This window comes from Ovis canadensis, chromosome X, assembly GCF_042477335.2.
Source record: "Ovis canadensis isolate MfBH-ARS-UI-01 breed Bighorn chromosome X, ARS-UI_OviCan_v2, whole genome shotgun sequence".
NCBI lineage: Eukaryota > Metazoa > Chordata > Mammalia > Artiodactyla > Bovidae > Ovis > Ovis canadensis.
This window is the reverse complement of record NC_091727.1, coordinates 38922687-38945782: the sequence shown is the minus strand read 5'-3', so window position 1 is coordinate 38945782 and position 23096 is coordinate 38922687. Positions and strand designations below refer to the sequence as shown.

Sequence of the window (23096 nt, the reverse complement as noted above, 5' to 3'; positions counted from 1 at the left end):
ATCTCACATTTCGTAGAGCACTGCAGCCTGCACATCACAGCTACTGAACCTGTGCTCTAGAGCCAGGGAACCACAACTGCTGAGCCCATGTGCCACAATTACTGAAGTCCAAGCACCTCAAGCCCATGGTGTGCAAGAGGCAAAGCCACCACAATAAGGAACCCACATACCGCAACTAGAGAAAAGCCTGTGCAGTAAGGAAGCCCCAGCACAACCTAAAAGTCAATTTCTAGTTATAAAGATGAACAGCTACTCACCTGGTGCTTGCTTCTATCTCGAGGAGGACAGTTAATTGACATATGTAGGATCTGAGACATTGTCAGAGGAAAATGAAAGTGTCAGTCACTCAGTTGTGTCCAACCATTTGCAGCCCCATGGACTGGAGCCTGCTAGGCTGCTCTGTTCATGGAATTCTCCAGGCAAGAACACTGGAGTGGGTGGACATTCCCTTCTGCCAGGGATCTCCCTGACCCAGGGACTAAACCTGTGTCTCCTGCATTGCAGGCAGATTCTTTGGTGTCTGAGCCACCAGGGAATGCTGGTCAAAGAGAGAGGAGAGATCCTCAATGTGACCAGAGAAAGCAACAGAGTGAAAAGACCCTGGTTGTCTAAGAACAAAGGAACAAGCCAATTTTCTGGAAATTTAACTGAAGAGAGTTAATCCTCATTAAAAAAGAAAATATTCAAGTGCGGTCATGGTGAAATGGGCCAGTTAATTCCTTTGTAGCCAGGCTTGTTTATATATTTGTAAATATTTAAAGTAAGAGTGAGTCGCTCAGTCATGTCCGACTCTCTGTGATTCCATGGACTGTAGCCCACCAGGGTCCTCTGTCCATGGGTTTCTCCAGGCAAGAATACTCAAATGGGTTGCCATTCCCTTCTCCAGGGGATCTTCCTGACCCAGGGATCAAACCCAGGTCTCCCACATTGCAGGCAGATTCTTTACTGTCTGAGCTACAGGGAGAAATATTTGTAAATATTCAAAGCAGTTTGCAAAGTTTTGGGAGACTCAGATGGACCATGTGTCAATCTGAGGACCATCTGTTATCAAGGACTATGTGTCCTTGATAAGACAGGCAAGAACTGTAAAATTTTAACTTTTGCTTTATTAACCACACCTAGGCACAGAAGAAACATATTTTGAGAGTTTTTGTTAGGCAAAGGCAATATTAGGTTTTACATGTGTAGAGACTTCATCTGATCATGATGTCTCCCATAGGTCTGTTTCTAAAGCTGACATCCACATCCGCTCTGAACTCCAGCTTCATTTTTCTGGCTACCTGCATGACAGTTCCACTTGGATGTCTAATATGCATCTCAGATTTTACATGACATGCCTTCTCCACCTTCCATCCCAGCTGTGCCCCTGGCAAAAGACCCCAAATTGATAAAATGGCACCACCATCAAGCCAGGCATAGATTTTCTTCTTCATATCTCACTCTTCGTCTCTGGTCCATGAAGAAACGTTGCTGATGTTTCCCAATCCATCTGCAGTGTGTCTACATCTCTTCATTTCCTCATCCTCCACTCCAGTTCAACCACCATCGTCTTTCACCTGGACCAGCTGTCATACCTTCCACCAGTCTCCCAGCTTCACCCTTTCCCCCTCTACATACTTCAGTGCAGCCAGTACCACTGACTTTAAATTCGGGGGGATTCATTTTACTTTATATTCAGTATCACAAATTGACCTTCATTCATGAGCTTATATTTTTCACCCTAGAGGGGCTATATAGAATCACCCTCAATAGAACTGAGATAAATTTTGAGTGGTATCATGCTGCTTTATTGCAGGGTGGTACAATTCAAGTAGAAAATCACACGTGGATGTTTTGTAAGGGCCGCTCCGATGCTCAACAGTGGTGACCACAGGAAGTGTGTCTCTAGGAAAGCCACCCTGCTACACTTAAGATTGTCACAGTAGCCCAGGGTGAGCTTGTCAGAGAGGGACTGTGCTATGGCAGCATCCCAGGTCCCCATCTTGCTACCCAGAAGTCTGCTTCAAACAAAATGAAGACCCCTTGATTTCATTCCCTTCCCAATCCCTTTCCCTTCACTATTTCTGGGGATCAACCCCAATCGTGATTTTCAGGCCATATTTTTATGTCTCATCTATTCAGAGTCACCCACATTCACCAGGTCCTCACCTCATTAAGTCTCGTCTATTCACAGGCACCCACATTCACCAGCGCCTTGCCTCACCCATGCCCACCCCGTATACCATATTGTTTATTAGGGGAAGGTACATTTTGTATTGTTCAGGGTCCCATGGATCCCCTTCTTCCCTCCCTCTGTGGAGATCCTGAGCTGCCTGTGGACAGGGCATTGGTAGCTCGAAAAACTGCCGGATACCTGTTTTAAAACTTGAAAGGTTAAGGGTTTGCACGCATGAATCAACAAGGCACGTTTATTTCTTCAGGAAGCAATTACTTTTATTTGAAGAACAGTGAAAGAAGGAAACCTTAAAGTGAACTTTTTCTGCAAGGGCAGTACTGCGGTCTGCACTGCAGGCAGGGTGACCTTGAGCAGCCACCCAGGACTCGGGGGAAAGTCCAGTCCAGGCTCAGTCCTTCTTGTCATCGTCACCCAGGGTGAGCTTGTCCAAGAAGTACTCTGCCAGGGCATCTTCTGGGAACCCCATGTTGCTCAGGTCGCTGAGATGGTTCCGCAGCTCCCTGATGAACTTGACCTGCTGGTTCAGGTAGCCGGCCCGCAGGAACTGGCACAGGTCGGTGTCGCTGCTGTCGGTGGCCAGCTGGTGCAGGTTGAGCAGGCTCTGGTTGACGTACTTCTCCAGGTGCAGGGTGTCTTGCATGGCCTGGAGTCCGCTCTCCCACTGCTGGGTCTCAGGCTTTCTGATGTCGAGGAAGCAGATGCGGCCCCCACGCTGGTTCTGCAGGAACATCAGGCTCTCGGTTGTCTTGCTGTGCTCGAGGGAGCGGAGCAGGAAGAAGTGGGAGAAACCCTTCAAGGCCACGTCAACATGGTCGAGGTAGAAGGACACGGCCAGGCAATGGAAGGAGGCGTGGAACTCCAGGGCGGCATGGCTGTTTACCGCGGCCTCACACTCGGGGCGGTAGTTCTGACGCACCTGTGAGGGCAATGTGGGCAGCATGGCGGGCACCTCCTCGAACCAGGGAAGGGCGGCTGGGATGAGGCGTCTGTGGGGCAGGAATCGGCGGGGGCGCGGGCGCCAGCGGTCTCCTCGGAACTTTCCCAGGGTGGACGATGTGGGTGGCCGGAGGCGGGCTCCGGGCCAGATGGCAGGCGGCTGGGTGCTGGCTCTGGGACGGACGGGTAATGGCGTCTGTTGGGCGGGGTCAGTGCCTGGGCTTGAGATTGGTTAAGGAAGAGGTCACGTGGGTGGGCGGGATCCGTGGGCGGGATCTGTGGGCAGGGCAAGACCAGTGTCTATCAAACCCAGGGTGTGGGGAGGGTGAGACCACTGTCATTCAAAGCCAGGGTGAGGCAGAGCCGCTTTGAGCTGAGTACTTCGCATCCACAACGTTTTCAAGTTATTTATTTTTTAATATAAATTTATTTATTATAATTGGAGGTTAGTTACTTTAAAATATTGTATTAGTTTTGCCATACATCGACATGAATCTGCCATGGGTGTACTCGTGTTCCCCATCCTGAGCTGCCCTCCCACCTCCCTCCTCATCCCATCCCTCTGGGTCATCCCAATGCACCAGCCTGGAGCACCCTGTCTCATGCACAGAACCTGGACTGGCGATCTATTTCAAATATGACAATATACATGTTTCAATGCCATTCTCCCAAATCATCCCACCCTCGCCCTCTCCCACAGAGTCAAAAAGACTTCTATACATAGGTGTCTCTCTTGCTGTCTCACATACAGGGTTATCATTCCCATCTTTCTAAATTCCATATACATGCATTAGTATACTGTATTGGTGTTTTTCTTTCTGGCTTACTTCACTCTGTATCATAGGCTCCAGTTTCCTCCACCTCATTAGAACGGACTCAAATGTATTCTTTTTAATGGCTGAGTAGTACTCCATTGTGTATATGTACCACAGCTTTCCACTCAAACCCATGTCCATTGAGTCAGTGATGCCATCCAGCCATCTCATCCTCGGTCGTCCCCTTCTCCTCCCACCTTCAATCGTTCTCAGCATCAGGGTCTTTTCAAATGAGTCAGCCGTGCACATCAGGTGGCCAAAGGATTGGAGTTTCAGCTTCAACATCAGTCCTTCCAATGAACACTCAGGACTGCTCTCCTTTAGGATGGACTGGTTGGATCTCCTTGCAGTCCAAGGGACTCTCAAGAGTCTTCTCCAACACCACAGTTCAAAAGCATCTATTCTTCGGTGCTCAGCTTTCTTTATGGTACAACTCTCACATCTATAGATGACCACTGGAAAAACCATAGCCTTGACTAGATGGACCTTTGTTGGTAAAGTAATGTCTCTGGTTTTGAATATGCTGTCTAGGTTGGTCATAACTTTTCTTCCAAGGAGTAAGCGTCTTTGAATTTCATGGCTGCAGTCACCATCTGCAGTGATTTTGGAGCCCCCCAAAATAAAGTCTGACACTGTTTCCCCATCTATTTCCCATGAAGTGATGGGACCCGCTGCCATGATCTTAGTTTTCTGAATTTGAGCTTTCAGTCAAATTTTTCACTCTCCTCTTTCACTTTCCTCAAGAGGTTTAGTTCTTCACTTTCTGCCATAAGGGTGGTGTCATCTGCATATCTGAGGTTATTGATATTTCTCCCGGCAAACTTGATTCCAGCTTGTGCTGCTTCCAGTCCAGCATTTCTCATGATGTACTCTGCATATAAGTTAAACAAGCAGGGTGACAGTATACAATACTGATAACATACTCCTTTTCCTATTTGGAACCAGTCTCTTGTTCCATGTCCAGTTCTAGCTGTTGTTTCCTGACCTCCATACAGAGTTCTCAAAAGGCAGGTCAGGTGGTCTGGTATTCACATCTCTTTCAGAATTTTCCATAGTTTGTCAAAGGCTTTGGCATAGTCAGTAAAGCAGAAATAGGTGTTTTCCCGGAACTCTCTTGCTTTTTGTTTGATCCAGTGGATGTTGGCAATTTGATCTCTGGTTTCTCTGCCTTTTCTAAAACCAGCTTGAACATCTGGAAGTTCATGGATAACATATTGCTAAAGCCTGACTTGGAGAATTTTGAGCATTACTTTACTAGCGTGTGAGATGAGTGCAATTGTGTGGTAGTTTGAGCATTGTTTGGCATTGCCTTTCTTTGGGATTGGAATGAAAACTGACCTTTTCCAGTCCTGTGGCCACTGCTGAGTTTTCCAAATTTGCTGCACTTCCACAGCATCATCTTTCAGGATTTGAAATAGCTCACCTGGAATTCCATCACCTCCCCTAGCTTTGTTCGTAGTGATGCTTCCTAAGGCCCACTTGACTTCACATTCCAGGATGTCTTGCTCTAGGTGAGTGATCACACTGTGATTATCTGGGTCGTAAAGATCTTTTTTGTACAGTTCTTCTGTGTATTCTTGACCCCTCTTCTTAATATCTTCTGCTTCTGTTAGGTCCATACCATTTCTGTCCTTTATTGAGTCCATCGTTACATGAAATGTTCCCTTGGTATCTCTAATTTTCTTGAAGAGATCTCCAGTCTTTGCCATTCTATTGTTTTCCTCTGTTTCTTTGCATTGATCACTGAGGAAGGCTTTCTCCTCTCTCCTTGCTATTCTTTGGAACTCTGCATTCAAATGGGTATATCTTTCCTTTTCTCCTTTGCTTTTCACTTCTCTTCTTTTTGCAGATATTTGTCAGGCCTCCTCAGACAGCCATTTTGCCTTTTTGCATTTCTTTTTCTTGGGGATGGTCTTGATCCCTGTCTCCTGTACAGTGTCACAAACCTCTGTCCATAGTTCATCAGGCACTCTATCAGATCCAGTCCCTTAAATCTATTTCTCATTTCCACTGTATAATCATAAGGGATTTGATTTAGGGCATACCTGAATGGTTTAGTGGTTTTTCCTACTTCCTTCAATTTAAGTTTGAATTTGGTAATTAGGAGTTCATGATCTGAGCCACAGTCAGCTCCCGGTCTTGTTTTTGCTGACTGTATAGAGTTTCAATCTGATTTTGGTGTTGGCCATCTGGTGATGTCCATGTGTAGAGTCCTCTCTTTTGTTTTTGGAAGAGGGTGTTTGCTATGACCAGTGCATTCTCTCGGCAGAACTCTATTAGTCTTTGCCCTGCTTCATTCTGTACGCCAAGGCCAAATTTGCCTGTTACTCCAGGTGTTTCTTGACTTCCTACTTTTGCATTCCAGTCCCCTATAATGAAAAGGACATATTTTTGGGGTGTTAGTTCTAAAAGGTCTTGTAGGTCTTCATAGAACCATTCAACTTCAGCTTCTTCAGCATTACTGGTCAGGGCATAGACTTGGATTACCGTGATATTGAATGGTTTGCCTTGGAAAGAAACAGAGAGCATTCTGTCGTTTTTGAGATTGCATCCGAGTACTACATTTTGGACTCTTTTGTTGACTATGATGGCTACTCCGTTTCTTCTAAGGGATTCTTTCGCACAGTAGTAGATACAATGGTCATCTAAGTTAAAGTCACCCATTCCAGTCCATTTTAATTCGCTGATTCTTAAAATGTCAATGTTCACTCTTTCCATCTCCTGTTTGACCACTTCCAATTTGCCTTGATTCATACGTCTTAGAATTTTTTATTTCCATTTTACTGAACGTATTTTTTAATTTCTCTTTGAGTCACTCATTGTCTAGTAACACAGTTTAATTGCCACATTATTTGTAAATGTTTCTACTTTTCTTCTTATATTTAATTTCTATGTTTGATACATTATGATCTAAAAAGATCATATGATTTCAGTCATCTTGAGTTGATGAAGGCTTGGTTTACAGCCTAACATGATGTATCCTAGAGAATGTTCTGTGTACACATGAGGAATATATATTCAGTTGCTTTGGATGGGATGTTCTGTATTTCTCTATTAAATCCACAGTTTAATGTGTTTAAGTCTGTTTTGTTATTGCGCTTCTGTTTGGATGATCTATCCATTGTTGTAAGCTGGATATTATTGTCCTCGCATTTTTCCTTTTAGGTCCGTTAATGTGTTAATATTTGCCTTGTATATTTATGTGCGTCCATGCTGCTTTTATATATAGATATACATCTATCTGTCTCTCTATATATATTTACAACCATTGTATCTTCTTTCTGGATTGCAGACTTTATCATTATGTATTGCCCTTCTCTAGCTGATAATAGTCTTGCTTTAAAGTCTATTTTGTCTGATACAAGAAAAGTTATCCAGCTTTTGGTTTGCACTTGCATAGAATATATTTGTCCATTCCTTCACTTTCAGCTTTTGTGTGCCTTCACATCTGAATTCAGTCCCTTGTCAGCAGCATATAGATAGGTCTTTTTTTCCCCCCATTCAGCTACTCTTTCTTTTGATTAGATAATGTAGTCCACTTAAATTATTGATAGGTATATTCTTATTGACATTTTCATAATTGTTTTATGCCTGTTTTATGGATCCTCTGTTACATTCTTCTCTTGTTATCTTTGTGTGATTTAAAGAATCAGCAGTATGCTTAGATTCCTTTCTTGTTATTATTTGTGTATCCACTGTAGTTTTATGGTTTCTGGTCAACATGAAGCTTGTATATAACTTATGTTTATCATGTTTTTTTTTTTTAATTTTAAAATCTTTAATTCTTACATGCATTCCCAAACATGAACCCCCCTCCCACCTCCCTCCCCAAAACATCTCTCTGGGTCATCCCCATGCACCAGTCCCAAGCATGCTGCATCCTGCGTCAGACATAGACTGGTTTTTTTATTTTGAAAACAACTTAAGTTTGAATACATTCTAAAGGACCACAAAGATTTTTACAAAACAAAAATAGACTCATAGACATTGAAAACAAACTTATGGTTACCAAAGAGGATAGTAGGGGATTGAGGGAGACTGGAAAAAATTAGGAATTTCAGGTTAACATATACGCACTAGTATAAAAGAGAAGTTACAAAGACCTCTTGTATAGTACAGGGACCTATAGTGGAAAAGAATCTGATAAACAATATGCATATTTATGTATAATTCTCACTTTGTTGTACAAACAAAGGACAAACAAAATTGAAATTACTTCCATTTTAAAATAGTTAAAATAGTATTTTTTAAAAATTTAAAATGTAGATATATTAGTAACAGTAGTGGATATATAAAACTAGTATAAAGGTTTAAAGAGAAAAGTAGTAAAATAGCTGTCATAATTAATTACGGGATACACAGGACTAAAAGATATTGAATGGGACTTCAAAAACAAAACAAGTTCATTTAAATCATTTTTTTTAGATTCCACATATAAGTGATGTCACAGGATATTTGTTCTTTGTCTTTCTTCACTTGATATGATTATTTCTAATTCCATTCATGTTACAAATGGCATTCTTTTTTATAGTTAAGTAATTTTCCATTGTGTATATATTCTATATCTTCTTTATGCATTGATTTGTCAGTGAACACTTAGCTTGCTTCCATGTCTTGGCTGTTGTAAATAGTGCTGCTGTGAACATGTACATGAATGATTTCTTTTTTGTTTTATTGTAGCAGAGTTGCTTCACAGTGTTTTGTTAGTTTCAGGTGTACAGCAAGGTAATTCAGTTATACATATATTCATTCTTTTTTAGATGGTTTTTTCATATAGGTTATCACAGAATATTGAATAGATTTCCCTGTGCTATACATAAGTTCTTGGTTATCAATCAGATATATAGTAGTGTATATATATAAATCCAAAGCTCTTGATTTATGCTTCCCCCCTCCATGTTTCCTCTTTGGTAACCATGTTTGTTTTCCATATCTGTAAGTCTATTTCTATGTGTAAATAACTTCATTTGTATCATTTTTTTAAATTTATATTCTACACATCAGTGATATATTTGTCTTTGTCTGACTTGCTTGATTTACTATGACAATATTTTGGTCCATCCATGTTGTTACCAGTGACATTATTTCATTCCTCTTTTTTTGGCTGGATATTTTTATATGGCACGTGTGTGTGATGGAGATGTGGTTACTTTCATGTCCTCGCTATTGTAATAAATAGTGCTACTATGAACATTGGCATGCACATATCTTTTGAATTATGGATTTCTGCAGATGTATGCCCAGGACTGGGATTGCTGGATCCATTGTTGCTATTGCTCAGTGTTAGTTTTTAAAATTTTTAAATCTTTTATTACACTGGTGCTTCATTGCTGTGCAGGTGTTCTCTACTTGCAGTGAGTAGGGGGTACTCTCTAGTTGTGGTACACAAGGTTATCATTCCAGTGGCTTCTTTTGTTTTGGAGCACACAGTCTATGGTTGGCAAGCTTCAGTAGCTGCAGAACACAGGTTCAATAGTTGAGGTTCCTGGGCTCTTAGAGCCACGGGCTCAGTAGTTGTGACACACAGGCTTAGTTGCTCTGCGGCATTGCATCTGCCTTTTGACCCACCATACTTTGGCAGAGTGTCTGGAGGATAAAAAAACTCAGAAGGCCAGGGATATAGAACAATAAATAGGCCTGAATTCTCTTTAGTTGGAGGAGAAGCCTGGGAACACTCATAACCTTTTATTTATTCATTATTTGTCCTACTGCATTAGCATCTAGTACCTAGCACAGTGCCTGGTGCCATGTTGGTGTTAAGTAAATGACTCTAAACGGAATCAGCTTTACTATTTGCAGGGGTGACGGTACCCTTTAACAATATATTTATAATTACCAACAGTCCAATTTAAAGATAAGAAAACCTGAGAAGATTGTTGACATCTGAAACATATTATTAAAAATTTTCCCAGTAGGTTTCATGAAGCTATTGCTCATTTAGAACTGTGTCAATGATTTTTTTAAAGACCTGTTGTAGAATTTCCTAAAGGGATTGTAGGTATATAGAGAGAGTCTTGGAGAAGGAAATGGCAACCCACTCCAGTGTTCTTGGCTGGAGAATCCCAGGGACGGTGGAGCCTGATGGGCTGCCTTCTATGGGGTCGCACAGAGTCGGACACGACTGAAGCGACTTAGCAGCAGCAGAGAGAATCTTTATAAAATCTTGATGTGATTTTAAATTGTTTAAATTTGGATAGAAAAATCTGATTTAAGAAAACGTCTGATTCAGGTTGTATCTGTTGGGGCTACTGTAGACCTCTGTAAGCTAATGATGATGGTGTAAAAAGTAAATAAGCAGCATAAAGGAATTATACAGTGGTTTTCAAGCTTTGCCCTATCTCAGAATCTCCAGAAGAGCTGTTAAAACAGTATGGGGCCCCTGCCCCAGAGTTTTTGATGGGCTAGGTCTATGGTAGGGCCTGAGAACTTGCATTTCGAGGAAGTTTCCAGATGTTGCTAATGCTGCTGGTCTGGGGATCACAGTGAGTGAACCACTGCCTTGTGCTTTTACCAAAGGCTTCATAGTTTTGAAATGGAACGTGTATTGTTTTCAATGTACAAGTCCTTTGAATTCTTGGTAAAGTTTACTCTAGGTATTTATTGATTTTCATACAACTAGAAAAGTGATTTTTCTATTTCTGGTACTTTATTATTCTTGTTGTTCTTCATTCCCTCACTCATGTCCAAATCGTCGTGACCTCCACTGACTGCAGCATGCCAGGCTTCTCTGTCTTTCACTCTTTCCCAGAGTTTGCTCAAACTCATATCCATTGAGTCAGTGATGCCATCTAACCATCTCATCATCTGTCGCCCCATTCTCCTTCTTCCCTCAATCTTTCCCAGCTTCAAGGTCTTTTCCAAAGACGTGATTCTTTCCATCTGGTGGCCAAAGTATTGGAGCTTCAGCTTCAGCATCAGTCCTTCCAATAAATATTCAGGATTGATTTCCTTTAGGATTGACTTGTTTGATTTCTTTGCTGTCCAAGGACTTTCAAGAGTCTTCACCACCATACTTCCAAAGCATCAATTCTTCTTCGATCAACCTTCTTTATGGTCCAACTCTCACATCCATACATGATTACTGGAAAAGTGATAGCTTTTACTAAACAAACCTTTGTTGGCAAAATGCTGTCTCGGTTTGTCAAAGCTTTTTTTTCCCCCAAGGAGCAAATGTATTTGATTTTTGAGGCTGCAGTCACCATACACAGTTATTTTGGAGCTCAAGAAAATAAAGTCTGTCACTGTTTCCACCTTTTCTGTATCTATTTGCCATGAAGTGATGGGACCAGATGCCAGGATCTTAGTTTTTTGAATGTTGGATCTTAACCCAGGTTTTTCACTGTCCTCTTTTACCATCAACCAGTCTTTTTAGTTCCTCTTTGCTTTCTGCCATTAGGTTGGTGTTACCTGAGGTTATTGATCTTTCTCCTGGCAATCTTGATACCAGCTTGAGCTTCATCTAGCCTGGCATTTCGCATGATATACTCTGCATAGAAGTTAAATAAACAAGGTGACGATATATAGCCTTGAAGTATTCCTTTCCTAATTTTGAACCAGTCCATTGTTCCATGTCCAGTTCTAACAGTTGCTTCTTGACCCGCATACAGGTTTCTCAGGAGGCAGGTATGATTATCTGGTATTCCCATCTCTCTGAGAATTTTCCCCAGTTTGTTGTGATCCACACAGTCAAAGGCTTAGGATAGTCAACGAAGCAAAAGTAGATGTTTTTCTTGAATTCCCTTGGTTTTTGTATGATCCAAGGGATGTTGGAAATTTGATATCTGGTCCTCTTTGTTTTCTAAACAAAGCTTCTATGTCTGTAAGTTCATCTGGTCCTCTTTGTTTTCTAAACAAAGCTTCTATGTCTGTAAGTTCATGGTTCATGTACTGTGGAAGCCTAGCTTGAAGGGTTTTGAGCATTATCTTGCTAGTATGTGAAACGAGTGCAGTTGGACAGTAGTTTGAACATTCTTTGCCCATTTTTTTTGGATTAGAATGAAAACTGGCCTTTTGCAGTCCTGTGACCACTGCTGAGTTTTCCAAATTTGCTGGCATGTTGAGTGCAGCACTTTCACAGCATCATCTTTTAGAATTTGAAATAGCTCAACTGGAATTCCATCACATCCACTAGCTTTAGTCATAATAATGATTCCAGTGGCCCACTGGACTTCACACTCCAGGATGTCTGGCTCTAGGTGAGTGATCACATCTATGTGGTTATCCAGGTCATTAAGACCTTTCTTGTACAATTCTTCTGTATATTCTTGCCATGTCTTCTTAATATTTTTTGCTTCTCTAATGTCCATACCATTTCTGTCCTTTACTGTGCCCATCTTTGTATGAAATGTTCCCCTGGTCTCTCTCATTTTCTTGAAGAGATCTCTAGTCTTTCCCACTCTATTCTTTTCCTCTATTTCTTTACAGTGTTAGTTTAAGAAGGCTTTTTTTTTTTAATCTCTCCTAGCTATTATTTGGAACTCTGCTTTCAGATGGGTATATCTTTTGTTTTCTCCTTTGCCTTTTGCTTGTCTTTCTTTCAAAACTATTTTTAAGGCCTCCTCATGAGACCATTTTGTCTTGTTGCATATCTTTACTGGAGGAAAATTTTGGTCACCGCCTCCTGTACAATGTTATGAACATCTGTTTGCAGTTCTTCAGGCACTCTGTCTACCAGATCTAATCCCTTGAACCTGTCACTTCTACTGTATAATTGTAAGAGATTTGATTTAGGTCATATCTGAATGGCCTAGTGGTTTTCCTTTCTTTCTTCAATTTAAGTCTATATTTTGCAATAAGCAACTCATAATCTGAGCCACAGTCAGCTCCCTGTCTTGATTTTTATACAATATACTACTGGAGAAAAGTGCAGAAATAGCTCTAGAAGAAATGAAAAGGCTGAGCCATAGCAGAAATGATGCCCAGTTGTGGATGTGTCTGGTACTGAAAGTAAAGTTGGATGCAGTAAAGAACCATATTACATAGGAACCTGGAATGCTAGTTCCACGAATCATCGTAAATTTAACATGGTCAAACAGGAGGTGGCAAGACTGTGCATCAACTTTTTAAGAATCAGTGATCTAAACTGGATGAAAATGGGCAAATTATATCAGAGAACCATTATATCTACTACTGTTGGAAAGACTTTAAGATTTGCTTGTTAGTGTATAGAAATGCCCAAGATTTGTGTATATCCATTTTGTATTCAGAACTTTTACTGAATTTGGTTTATTAATCTAACAGTATTTTGTTGGAGTCTTTAGGGTTTTCTATATATAACATCATGAAATCCAGAAATAATGAGTTTTATTTTCCAATTTGGATGTCTTTTTTCTCTTTTTGTTGTGTTCCAAGTCTGGCTAGGACTAACACTAGCATGTTGAATCCAAGTGGCAAGAATGGGCATCCTTGTCTTGTTTCTGATCTTAGACTAAAAGCTTTTAGCTTTTTACCATCGAGTATAAACTTAGCTGTGGCCTTGTTTATATATGGGCTTTATAATGTCAAGATTTGTTCCCACTATACCCACATTGTTGAGAAAGTTTTTATCATAAATGGATGGTGAGTTTTGTCAAATGCTTGTCTGAAACTATTGGGATTATATGATTTTTATCATTCATTTTATTAATATGGCATAACATGATTGGTAGATGTTGAATCATCTTTGCATCTTGGAAATGTATAAATATGTTGAATTGTTTTACAAATGTTGAGGATATTTGCATTTGCGTTCACCAGGGATGTTAGCATGTAATTTTCTGGTGTCCTTGTCTGGTTTGGGTTACCAGCAAATGATGGCCTTGTAAACTGAGTTTTAAAATGGAACCTCCTCTCCTAGTTTTTGGAAGAGTTTGAGAAGGTTTAGTATTAATTCTTTGAATGAAGGTAGAATTCAGTTGTGTAACCATCTGGTCCTGGGCTTTTATTTGTTGGGAGGTTTTTGATTAGTGATTCAATCTTCTTAATAGTAATTAAAGAGTTTCTATTTGTTCATAATTCAGTCTTGAAGGGTTGTATTTTTCTAGGAATTCATCCACTACTAGGCTGTCAAATTTCTTGGCATGTAAATTTTCACAGTAGTCTCTTGTTCTTTACATATCTGTGATATCAGTTGTGAGTCTCTTTCATTTCTGATTTGTATTTGAATCCAAACTGTCCTGGTGAGTCTACCTAAAGTTTTATGAATTTTACCTTTGGAAAGACCCACCTCTTGTTGCAGTGGTCTTTTGTCTTTTTTGTCTCTCCATTTATATCTTCTCTGATCCTTATTATTTCCTAACTTTCTAGTTGTTTCAGATGTCAAGTTAGGTTTCTTTTGAGATTTTTGTTTTGATAAGTATTTATTGCCCTGAATTTCTCTCTCAGAACTGCTTTTGATGCATTTCATAAGTTTTAGGATGTTTTATTTCCATTTTCATTTGACTAAATATATTTTATTTCTATTTGAGTCACTTGTCCACTAACACGCTGTTTAATTGACACATTATTCTTAAATGTTTCTAGTTTTCTTCTTATATTTTATTTCTAAGTTTGATACATTATGATCAAAGGAGATGCTGTCTATGATTTTAATCATCTTGATTAAGAATCTATCCTGTAGAATGTTCCATATGCACATGAAGAATAGATATTCTCTTGCTTTCAATGGGATGTTGTATATATTTCTCTATGAAATCCACAGTTTAATGTGTTTAAGGCTGTTCTGTTACTGAGCTTCCATCTGGATATCTGTCCATTGTTGTAAGCTGCATATTAATGTACCCTGCTATCATTATCCTTGTACTTCTCCTTTTACGTCTGTTAATATTTGATGTGTGTGTGTGTGTGTGTGTGTGTGTGTGTGTGTGTTGCTATGCTGGTTATCGGAGAAGGCAATGGCACCCCTCTCCAGTATTCTTGCCTGGAAAATCCCATGGGTGGCAGAGCCTGGTAGGCTGCAGTCCATGGGGTCGCTAAGAGTCAGACACAGCTGAGCGACTTCACTTTCACTTTTCACTTTCATACATTGGAGAAGGAAATGGCAACCCACTCCAGTACTCTTGCCTGGAGAATCCCAGGGACGGGGGAGCCTGGTTGGCTTCCATCTATGGGATCGCACAGAGTTGGACACGACTGAAGCAACTTAGCAGCAGCAGCAGCATGCTGGTTATATACATTTACAAATGTATAAATTCCCTCCTCTCTCCTGGAATCAAACCCATGACCCATGCATTGGGAATCAAACTCCTAACCACTATACCACCTAGGACTTCCCAAACATCAAGCTCCTTCTTTCATCCTTGCTCTGAGACAGAGGTATAAAACTAAAGAAGCTGCTTTGAGTGATGGCTGACAGTATAGAGGGCAGGATAAGGTTGGGTAATAGAAATCTTCTTGCATTAGGAATTGTAATTACCTATTCTTGGACTGTCCTGTCCTGGAACACAAGGTTGGGTTAGTATGTTTTCATTGTTAGGAAAGATTTGGTGGACTTAGAGACACAGAGCCAGTTTCACGGGTGTGTGATCTATGCAACCACACAGGTCTCCACACTGAAAAGGGTCTTGTTTTTGGTGTAATGGCATGATGTTACCATCTTGACCTTCTTAATTTTTTCTGGCTTCTGTTTCAACCTAATTTTTTATTTAGCCTAAGTTTTTTTGACAATTGTCTGTTTTATATTTTAATTTCAGTAGAATATAGTTGATTTACAATGTTGTATGCTTCAGGTGTACAGAAAAGTCATTCACTTACACATATATAAAAAATATAAATATATATTTATTCAAGGAATATTTTCTCATACAGGTTATCACAGAATATTGAGTAGAGATTTCTGTGCTATACAGTAGGTCCGTGTTGGTTATCTATCTATCCTATATGTTTCTCTATTTTTATATAGAAGAACATATATTCCTTTGTTTCTTCATTTTAGTTGGCTCTCTGTTGGTTTCTGTGCATTAGCTGCAATGGGCACTTCTAGTCTTGAAGGACTGGCCCCAGGTAGGAGATGAACCCTAGTTTCTCTCGCAAACCTTTGTGATTGTCCAAGGAGCTTATTTTAATTTCAGTAGTTCCCAGTGTTTGAGGGTGTGCCAAGACCTGTTAATGCTCCAGTGGAGAGGATCAGTGAGCACTTAGATTCGGGCTGATTGGAAGGCAGACCTGCAGGCAGCAGCTTTTAAAGTATGCAGATACAGTCCTGAGGGACTGCAAGCAAAAGGCCCTGTTGGCCACCAGAGCCACGGGGGTGGAGGGGTGGTAGATGGTACCTGCTGGCTTTAGTAAGGCAGAAAGAACATAGGAAAATGTCTGTCCTGGGTGGACCATGGAGGTGGCAGTCGGCCAGAAAAAGAGGTAAGAGATGGTTTCTGCTGGCTTTCACCCGGTAGAGGGAGTTTGAAAATTGCTCACACCAACATACCCCTGGCCCCTCAGTCTGCTTACTTAAGATTATCAAATGAGCCTATTCACATAAAGCCTGGGTACTTTTAAATGGATACTTCTACACTGTGTCTTGGGGTGCATTAGTCTTTGCTTCAGGAACTCTTTCTGAGTTTGTGACAGCTCAGCAGCTCTTATGGGATGAGCCCCACTGGTTTGGAGAGATATTTGGGGGTTGTCTCTCTGCGGCAGGTCTTAAATGCTGGAGAGCCTGCTGTGGGAGAGGAACTGTCTACTACTCAGGGAGAAACTCCAGGTTATGAGTGCCCTCCTGACTGCTGGTCCCCACACATGGGTGGGGACTGTGACTGGAGATATTGCTGGGGTTTTGGCCAAGATTGTCTCTCACCCTTTTATGCCTACTGTGATGTGATTTCCTTCTCATTTTCCTGACATGCAAAAGTCACTCTCCTAGTTTTTAGTTGTTTTTTTTTTTTCTGGGGAAATTGTATGTAGATTTGGTGTGTCAACGGGAAGAGGTAAGTTCAGACTCTTCCTACACTAGGATTTTGAACTGAAACCTCCCTTAGTGTTTTGTCTAGTTCTGTAGAACTTGCTCTGAAATTCATATCAACCTGATATTTGAGTAACTCTGAAATATTGCTGGTACCATCCTTCATCCTGTAGGATGTCTTATCTCCAAAAGTTCTGTGGTTTCTTAGCCATGGTGGGATGCATTTCTATACCTGGTGGTAGCCTGCTGATCTGACAACTCCTCTCTTCTCATGGCAGTTTTCCCTCTTAATATTCTGTGTCAATCAAGGCACAAGGCCCACAGGAAGAATGTGTGTGGTAGCAGCAGATGGTGGCACCATGGGGGATTTTTGTCCTAACTTAAGTACTGTGACAGCAAATGCTCCGATTCTATATTGGTCACCCTCTCCCATCGGCTCCAGCCACCACAATATTGCCTAGTTCCTTTTTCCTTCCAAATGTACTTCTCTCTTGTTTCCTATTCTGTTCTTTTAAAATCCCCCTTTACTGTCAGCAGTTTAGCTGCTGTGTGTACCTATATACCTATGTGCACGTGGGGAGATAAAGACAGGTAGGTGTGCATCACTTGTGTCCAACTCTTTGAGACCCTATGGACTGTAGCCCCCCAGCCTCCTCTGTCCATGGAATTGTCCAGGCAAGAATACTGGAGTGGGTTGCTATTTCCATCTCCGGGGGATCTTCCTGACCCAGGGATCGAACCCGTGTTTCTTACGTCTCCTGCATTGGCAGGTGTGTTCTTTACCACTAGCATCACCTGGGAAACCGCTAATTAGTCTTCTTTTTAAAGAGGCAGAGAAGTTTAGTTCTCCATTCTAACATCACTTGCATGCTCAAGATTTGAATGTTCCCAAACTCATTAATGCACTTCTTGAGGTCATCTACTCCCAAGTTCCCCTCTTACCACCACGAGAAACCGTGGGAGATATGGTAATGCTGTCTTTTATTTCTACTCACTAGAAGTGGACAGAGGAGCCTGGTGGGCCACAGTCCATGGGGCCACCAAGAGTTGAACATGACTAAGCAACACACACAAGTGGATGAACAGTTTAGTTTCCCACTGGGATAAAACAAATGATTCTCATCTCTCCTGCAACTATCAAAAGCCAGAAGAGGGACTTCCCTGGTGGTCCAGTGGTTAGGACTCTGTACTTCCACTGCAGGGAGCACAGGTTCAGTCCCTGGTTGATGAACAGAGATCCTGTATGCTCAGCCAAAAAAAAAAAAGGCAGAATAAAGTATAGTCAGCTTGGATTTTGAATAATGATTTTTTTCCCTTAATCTATTTGTGTGAGGGAAAAAAATAGTCACTTTAAATCCAGATGGCAGTATGTACTCTATCTTGAGATTGTATGTGAGATGGTCTCTTCTCCAGATTTTGTTGTGTAGCTGAGTGGGCTCCTCCCCCCGCCCCAAACCCATCTGTTTGCTTTCCCTGGCTTTTTTTCATCTAAACAGGTTTCTAATGAAATACATTACTTTATACATTTGAAATTCTAATGGGGTAGAACAGAAAAAACAGGCCCTTGAAACCACTTCAAATGCTTTTTGAAATTACTTGATGTATTTAAAAAAAAAATAATCACCCAAGTGAGTAAAACTAGGGTGAAGAGCAAGTTCTGTCCCCTCTTATGCAGTTGTGAGCTAGATGGGCCACAGCTGGAATGTTTGGAACATAATTTCAATTAGCTTCACCTAGACTTGGCAACTACCAGGCCAGGATTGTTCAACCACGGCACTATGGACAGCGGGCTGTTCTGTCCATTGTAGGATGGCAGGCAGCAGCCCTGGCTTCCTAGCATTAGAGGCCAGTTGCACCCATCACACATGGTGAACATCAAAACTGTTCATACAGAACCAAATGTCCCCTGGGGTCCAAAATCACCCTGCTGATAACCAGTGGCTCTATTGCATCTGTGGTTGTGCAAACCTCATCTGCAATTAGGGGTTGACTCCAATATAATACAAAAAATTGTTAGCGTTGTTGAACATGCCTTGGAGCAACTGTTGGTACATAGCACCATTGCAGGTCTAAAGTCTTCCTGCCATTACAGTCTAAAGCTGTCCTACTCAACCAGTAGAGTGAATGCAGCTTCTAACTCAGTAGTTTGGGTGGCGGATGGAGGGGTGGTGCCTGGGATTCTCCATTGTTAAGAAGTTCCCATGCGATGTACCACACTTTGACAAGAAAAGGTCTAAAGGATAATTGAGTCCTTAGTGGTATTAAGCCTTTTTGTGCACACAGGTTCACTCTAGGACTCTGGTTTACCAGTCCTTGGGAAGACAATTCTGACCTAGTCTTCTCTTTGTCCTAGGCTGTTACTGCGAATTCCACTCTATTCCTTCAGCATAGTGGTACTGGATAAGCATGGCGTGGACAAGGAGCGCTACGTCTCCCTGGTGACGCCTGTGGCCCTCTTCAACCTGATCGACACTTTCCCCTTGAGAAAAGAGGAGATGGTCCTGCAAGCAGAAATGGGCCAGACCTGCAACACCTGATGGGCTGTGTCCTCTCTCAGTAGTGCCTCTTCTCTCTACATCGAGCTACACGCACAGAAAGGCCTGAACAATATCCTTGATGTACAGATTTTTATTTGTAATTTTTAAAGTCTATTTTATTATTATAAGCTTTCTCGGCACTTAATTTTGCACTGCTTTTTGTACTTTGTAGCAAAAACGGAATATACTTACTCTGTTAATTCCATCATGGCTGGTTACTTTGGTAGAGAAACTAGAAACTACAACTATATACAGGCTTCCCATGCATTTATAGTGTGACACGTATGTATCTTCTGTTTTATATAAAACTTACTAATAAAATATTTTAGAGCAAATGTGCTAAAAATCATTTTTTCTCAAGCACTAGCCATACTTGCTCAGTGTGGTCACCGGTCTTCAGACTGTGACTATTGGTGTTTTAGGAAAGGAAAAATTAAGTCTCAGGAGGAGCTCAGTTGAGCTGAGAGAGCTGAACTTTCAAGTGTCAGAGGAGCCCCTAAAGCAACAAGCTGGCAATGAAAGAGGTAAGACTTTTATCATTTACTGTGCTGCTATAACCAAGAAGCTAAAACTGGAGCTTCCATCTTCTATTTTTCCATCTGCATTCTCTCCAGTGGACCAGTGGTCACCAGGTGAAAGCTCAGGTGGGTTACAAAGACATGAGGTCGTCACATTGTTGAGGGAGACCCAGCTCTGGCAGCTTTATGGACTCTGGGGTCATGGAAGGATGAGCAGCCAGGAGTGGGAAAATACTGGCTCCTGAATCGGGGGGAAAGCTTCCCTCCCTTCCTCCTGTAAGGCCCCAGGAGAGGAACGTGAAGACCTCTGCTCAAGGCCTCAGAGACCTAGGAATGCAGTCACTTGGGCTAGGAATACAAATAGGTGACAGGACACTTCCAGTCCTTGACTACAGTTCCAGCCAGTGGCTGTGATTCATTGACTGTATACCACCAGTCTGTGTGGGGCAAGTAGCTTCCCCTCATGAGGCCTTCCAAGGGAAGGCTCTGTATTAGTATTTGCCTAAGGTCAGGCCTGAAAAACCATACTTTTACAACTAGGAGTTGGACTCTCTCAACTCTCATAAGCAAACCCTGATCCAAACTGACATCCTGAAACTGAAGGGAAAATTTCAATCAATTCCTGAACAAATAACTAAATCCAAATGGATGGAAAGTCCAAATTCCAACCTGGAGGTTTAAAACTAGAAGCAGATTTGACACTTTTGAACATTAGACAGTGATTGCTATCCTGTGAATAGGTTTATATTTCATTTACAAATGATTTTTCCCCTAGTAGCTGCTCTTTGACCCCTGTCTTCCGCAAATGTACCTATCAGATGAAAGGTCAATGACATGATTGGGAAAGGAAGATGAACCAATGGTGAGTATGTGAAGCCATGAACATTTCAAAAGACCACTTGTCACAATTCAGTAAATGTATCAGCCCACTTTAAAGCGCTCCTGTCTGTGAAAAGCCAGCCTGTGCCCTTTGCCCCATACATGAAAGATCCAAGGCTTGAAGATGGGCTAATGTTTAAGGAGCTGCTCAGATTTCTTCAAACAAGTCTTCTGTTCTGTTCTATTCTATTACAGACACTTTGCCTGATAAGATATAGACTATTTGAAGAATGAGTACAGTGTGGTATGTCATGGTACGTGAGTCTTACCTTTTTCTTTCCTCCCCTCTAACTTGTAGTTCAGCTCAGTTGCTCAGTCATGTCTGACTCTTTGCGACCCCATGAATCGCAGCACGCCAGGCCTCCCTGTCCATCACCAACTCCCGGAGTTCACTCAGACTCACGTCCATCGAGTCGGTGATGCCATCCAGCCATCTCATCCTCTGTCGTCCCCTTCTCCTCCTGCCCCCAGTCCCTCGCAGCATCTGGACATGCATAAATGAATGAAAGAACCTTTGCACAGGCCAGCAAAGAAATCCGTCCATCTGTGCCTACAAAAGTGAGTAAATAGGAGCTCAGAAGAGGCTACCGAGGTAAAGGGAACTGCAGAGGCAGCCGTGGAAACATCAGTGGCGACCTCTCTAGCAAAGGAAGTGAAGGTCTGTCAGGCCATGGGTGCTACAGCTGGAGGCTCCCTTTGCTCTTCAGCAAAATTGTGCATCGCTGAAGTGAGACATCCACAATTTCGGGGAGGGAGAGGGAAGAAGGCAGACCAAGGGAACTAGAGGAATGTATCTCCTGCTGTCTGCCCTGAGATGCCCACCACCCCCTACTCGAAGATTCCCCCGACCAGGCCATGGGCACCCAAAGCCCCCAGTACGTACACATCTCACACTCTGCTGCCACCTTTTAAAAAACGTTTTCCCCACCATTGTTTTTTCCCTATATACACTCCCAACCCTAGCAGGGAGTTGATGCCTCTAATAAGGACTAAAACTTTTGCTATAGCGCCACCTTCTGGAAAGCAGAAGGAAGGCTCTTGACTACTAATCTGAATGGAAGTAAACAAAATCTTACCTAAATAAGAAAGGTGCTCCCTATGACAAACAAGGCAGCAGAGGCTCTCAAACACTACAAAGAAAAAACTCATAGTAACATGGTATCACAAAAAGAAGATGACAATTCTCCAGCAACCGAGGCCAAAGATACAGAATATTGCAATCTAACAAAGAAATCAAAACAGCACTTCTGTGAACTCAGGAATAAAATGAACGGACAGGACTATTTCACCAAAGATACTGAGGTTCTATAAAGAATAGAGAAATAAGAAAAAATGTATCAGAAAGCATTTGAAATAGAGATCAGATGGAAAAGAGAATAAATAAGCTTGAGGATTGGAATTTAGAAATGATATGAGTATAAAAGGGGAGAGAGTTAAGATTAATGGGTATACCAGAAGAAGAAAGGGAGACATGGGCAGAGGGCTTAAAGTAACAGTAGCTGAAAACTTACCAAATCTGGACAAGGAACTGTATTTACAAGTCCTCGGAGCTAATAGAACCTTATCATCTCAATGCAAAAAGACTTTCTCCAGGACACATTATAATAAAACTGTCAATAGTCAATGAAAAAGAATTTCAAAGGCAGCTAGGTAAAAGATGAGAGTAGCCCACAAAGGACCCCCCCCCAACCCATATTAGGGTATATTAGTCGCTCAGTTGTGTCTGACGTTTTGCGTCCCTATGGATTGTAGGTCAGGCTCCTCTGTCCATGGGATTCTCCAGGCAAGAATACTGGAGTGGGTTGCCATTTCCTTCTCTAGGGCATCTTCCAATCCAGGGATTGAACCTGGGTCTCCTGCATTGCAGGTAGATTCTTTACCATCTGAGCCACCAATGAAGCCGAATTAGTGTATCAATAGGTTTCTCAAAAGAAGCTACAGGCCAGGAGAGTCTGGAATAGCATGAAACTTCTAGAATAAAATATAAGGAATAAGCTTCCTGATACTAGACTTGGCAATGATGGTTTTTTCTGGCATGGCACTAAAAGGGCAAACAACAAAAGCAAAATCATCAAACTCAAAAACTTTTTCACAGCAAATAATCAACAAATATTTGCAAATCACAGAGCTGATATGAGATTAATATGCAAAATACATAAAGAACTTAAACTCGATAGCACAATACCAAACCAAGTGGACAGAAAATCTGATAGACATTTTTCCAAAGAGTACATCAAAATGGCTAAGAGGCACATGACAAGATGCCCAGTTCACTATTCAGCAGGAAAATCAAGATCAAAACAACAACTAGTTATCTCATACCTGTTAGAATGCCTGTCTTCAAAGGAGACAGAGACAACA

General features: G+C 41.6%; 1 protein-coding gene across 2 annotated transcripts in view; it reads left to right on the top strand.

Annotated features, from left to right (window-relative positions):
- The window catches only part of SRPX (sushi repeat containing protein X-linked), a 171034-nt gene extending 151361 nt beyond the window's left edge, over positions 1-19673 (top strand). For both annotated transcript variants that reach the window (XM_070289887.1, XM_070289888.1), the window contains one exon: positions 19155-19673. In XM_070289887.1, coding sequence (XP_070145988.1) covers positions 19155-19338 — 184 coding nt within the window. In that variant the 3' untranslated portion in view covers positions 19339-19673. The remainder of the gene's footprint in view (positions 1-19154) is intronic.
- Positions 19674-23096: the final 3423 nt, after the last annotated feature.